Genomic DNA, 4,230 nt, shown 5'->3' with positions numbered 1-4,230 from the left:
TGTTCGTTTCTACTGTACAGAAGAGCACATGAGCTATTCATAGACACATGTCCCCTCTTTTCTGGGTTTCCTTTCCATTCAGTTCACCACAGAGCATTCGGCAGAGTCCCCTGTGCTATGCTGGGTTCTCGTTAGGTATCTGCTTTTACACAGTATCAATTGTGTATGCATGTGAACTGTGGAGCTTCTGCTACAACATCACAATGCCCGGCTTTCTTTAAACTTTGACACGCATCTACTTATATGTTCCTAAAACTTTATTTCAAGTTACTCGTGATGAACTGATACCCAACTTTATCTGTTTTGTAAATTTGAACTTTAAATTGACTTTATCCATTCGTTTGTTCAGAAATACTTCTTGAGAAATATTCTCTGCCAGGTACTGTGCTAGAGACGGGAGTTGAGGTAAAGGTTGTCAGAACCCCCACCACCGAGGAGTTCTCGGTCTTCAGCGCAGGAAGGAAAAGGGAGAAAGGTGAGAGAGGGCCAAACTATAAATCGTAACGTCACGTGCTCGGCTGTAAAAGGAAAGCTGCCGAAGTACCTCTGTGCATGGAGGAGCTGGGAAAGCATCATGTTAAAAGAGAGGCCTCGAACGGGGGTAGGACATGGTCAGGGACCGCGACGCGGACCTGCTGTGCAGCGCAGGGAGCTCCGCGCAGGGACGTGTGGACGCCGGGATGGGAGGCCGTCTGGGGGAGAGCGGGTACACGCACGTGTATGCTGAGCCCCTTCACTGTTCGCCTGAAACTATCGCAATGCTATCAATCAGCTAGACCCCAACAGAAAACAAAGGGTTTAAATGTAAAAGAGATGCCTAGAGGCTCCTGTCACCTTCCCTTTTCATGGGTCCAAGGCGGTACCATGGAGGAAACAAAACCGCAAAGGTGCAATTCTTCTTTCGTCCATTCTCAGCCGACCCTGAGGTCCAGGCGGTGATTTTTGCGGCCTTCCTGGCGATGTACCTGACCAGCCTGGGTGGAAATGCCCTCATTGCCCTTATTGTTCCCTCCACACCCCCATGTTTTTTTCCTGGCTAACCTGGCAGCTCTGGAAATCCTCTATACATCTTGCATCGCCCCCCCGGCCTTGGCAAACCTTCTTTCAATGGGCAGAACCCCCCATTTCTATCGCTGGATGTGGTACCCAGATGTTTTTCTTCGTCTTCCTGGGAGGGGCTGATTGCGTCCTGCTCGCGGTCGTGGCTTACGACCGGTTGACAGCGATCCGTTACCCTTTAGGGTACACCCTCCCCCTGAGCTGGCCCTTGTGTGTGGAGCTGATGGTGGGGTCCCTGGTACTAGGGTTCTTGCTGTCGCCACCGCTGACTGTTTCAATCCTCCGCCTCCCGTTCTGCAACGATAGTGAAATCTACCACTTCTCCTGCGACATGCCCGCTGCCATGCGCCTGGCTTGCGCGGACACGCACGTTCACCAGAGCGCTCCGGACGCCGTCAGCCTCATCGTCCTAAGCGCTCCCCTCTCGATGATTTTCGTCTCCTACCTCTTCGTCGTGGCCACCGTCTTCCGGATCCGGTCCGCGGAAGGGCGCCGCCGGGCCCGCTCCACGTGCTCCTCTCACCTCTCGGTGGTCCTCCTGCAGTACGGCCGCACCAGCTTCATATACTTGTCCCCGAGGTCCAGCTTCTCTCCTGAGTCGGGCCGGGTGGTGTCAGTGGTCTACACCTTCCTCACCCCCATCTTAAACCCCTTGATCTATAGCGTGAGGAACAAAGAATTGAAAAGTGCCCTCAGGGGAGCACTGCGCAGGGCTCGAGGTAGGGCGGTTCTGTGACTTATTTAAATCAGGACACTTCTGAGAATGAAATGGGACGCTGTTAATAATGATGCCCGGATGGTTTGCAGGAGCCGAGAGTGTAGCCACAGAGACATGGTGTTCTCGGGGCACCGCAGGATGTGGATGCTACCGACTGAAATAAAGCTTCACCACACAGGGCAGCGCAGTGTCCTGGGCGTGCATGGAGGAGTATCATTTACTTATTGGACATCTACTGAGGATGAGCAACTTTATGTGGGTTCTCTCACTTAGCCCATCTTAAGTATCGCTGTCTTCTTTACTCTAGAAGAGAAAACTAAAGTGCTAGCAGAATACACGCCAGGATGAGAGCGCACGCATCAGAAACCTAAAGACTAGCTGTCTCCACACAGTGACGCTCTCCTTGCTCTAGGCTTGCTCTGCCACTAGGAACATGTGTTACCTTGTACAAGTCTCTCTAAGCCTCTAGAATTCAGTTTCCTTATATCTGAGAAAACAAAGCTGAGCTAGAAGATTCCACCTGTTCCTTCAAAGGTCATCAGTTCCGTTCAGTTCAGTCGCCCAGTCGTGTCTGACTCTGCGACCCCATGAATCGTAGCACGCCAGGCCTCCCTGTCCATCACCAACTCCCAGAGTTCACCCAAGCTCACGTCCAGTGAGTCAGTGATACCATCCAACCATCTCATCCTCGGTCGTCCCCTCCTCCTCCTGCCCCCAGTCCTTCCCAACATTAGGGTCTTTTCCAATGAGTTAACTCTTCCCATGAGGTGGCCAAAGTATTGGAGTTTCAGCTTCAACGTCAGTCCTTCCAATGAACACCCAGGACTGATCTCCTTTAGAATGGACTGGTTGGATCTCCTTGCAGTCCAAGGGACTCTCAAGACTCTTCTCCAACACCACAGTTCAAAAGCATCAATTCTTCAGCGCTCAGCTTTCTTCACCGTCAAACTATCACATCCATACATGACCACAGGAAAAACCATAGCCTTGACTAGACGGACCTTTGTTGGCAAAGTAAGAGTCTCTGCTTTTGAATATACTGTCTAGGTTGGTCATAACTTTCCTTCCAAGGAGTAAGCATCTTTTAATATCATGGCTGCAGTCACCATCTGCAGTGATTTTGGAGCCCCCCAAAATAAAGTCTGACACTGTTTCCACTGTTTCCCCATCTATTTCCCAAGAAGTGATGGGACCAGATGCCATGATCTTCGTTTTCTGAATGTTGAGCTTTAAGCCAACTTTTTCACTCTCCACTTTCACTTTCATGAAGAGGCTTTTTAGTTCCTCTTCACTTCCTACCATAAAGGTGGTGTCATCTGCATATCTGAGGTTATTGATATTTCTCTCAACAATCTTGATTCCAGCCTGTGCTTCCTCCAGCCCAGCGTTTCTCATGATGTACTCTGCATATAAGTTAAATAAGCAGGGTGGCGATATACAGCCTTGACGTACTCCTTTTCCTATTTGGAACCAGTCTGTTGTTCCATGTTCAGTTCTAACTGTTGCTTCCTGGCCTGCATAGAGGTTTCTCAAGAGGCAGTCAGGTGGTCTGGTATTCCCATCTCTCAGAATTTTCCACAGTTTATTGTGATCCACATGGTTAAAGGATTTGGCATAGTCAATAAAGCAGAAATAGATGTTTTTCTGGAACTCTCTTGCTTTTTCCATGATCCAGCGAATGTTGGCAATTTGATCTCTGGCTTCTTTGCCTTTTCTAAAACCAGCTTGAACATCAGGGAGTTCACGGTTCATGTATTGCTGAAGCCTGGCTTGGAGAATTTTGAGCACTACTTTACTAGCATGTGAGATGAGTGCAACTGTGCGGTAGTTTGAGCATTCTTTGGCATTGCCTTTCTTTGGGATTGGAATGAAAACTGACCTTTTCCAGTCCTGTGGCCACTGCTGAGTTTTCCACATTTGCTGGCATATTGAGTGCAGCACTTTCACAGCATCATCTTTCAGGATTTGAAACAGCTCAACTGGAATTCCATCACCTCCACTAGCTTTGTTCATAGTGATGCTTTCTAAGGCCCACTTGACTTCACATTCCAGGATGTCTGGCTCTAGGTGAGTGATCACACCATCGTGATTATCCGGGTCATGAAGATCTTTTTTGTACAGTTCTTCCATGTATTCTTGCCACCTCTTCTTAGTATCTTCTGCTTCTGTTAGGTCCATACCATTTCTGTCCTTTATCGAGCCCATCTTTGCATGAAATGTTCCCTTGGTATCTCTAATTTTCTTGAAGAGATCTCTAGTCTTTCCCATTCTCTTGTTTTCCTCTATTTCTTTGCATTAATCGCTGAGGAAGACTTTTTTTTAAATCTGCTTGCTATTCTTTGGAACTCTGCATTCAGATGGGAATATCTTTCCTTTTCTCCTTTGCTTGTCACCTCTCTTCTTTTCACAGCTATTTGTAAGGCCTCCCCAGACAGCCATTTTGCCTTTTTGTA

At 48.4% G+C, this 4,230-nt stretch overlaps 1 protein-coding gene across 1 annotated transcript; it reads left to right on the top strand.

Moving 5' to 3' along the window:
* The first annotated feature begins 608 nt into the window (after window positions 1-608).
* LOC120876032 (olfactory receptor 10V1) lies at window positions 609-1,795 on the top strand. Its single transcript, XM_040257752.1, is given in 5 exon segments — window positions 609-706; window positions 857-1,005; window positions 1,008-1,022; window positions 1,025-1,119; window positions 1,121-1,795. Coding segments are annotated over 5 exon segments (1,032 nt in total).
* The last annotated feature ends 2,435 nt before the right edge of the window (window positions 1,796-4,230 follow it).

Source organism: Oryx dammah, unplaced genomic scaffold (assembly GCF_014754425.2).
Source record: "Oryx dammah isolate SB20612 unplaced genomic scaffold, SCBI_Odam_1.1 HiC_scaffold_17, whole genome shotgun sequence".
NCBI lineage: Eukaryota > Metazoa > Chordata > Mammalia > Artiodactyla > Bovidae > Oryx > Oryx dammah.
The sequence above is the reverse complement of the archived record's forward strand: the minus strand, read 5'-3'. Positions and strand labels throughout refer to the sequence as shown.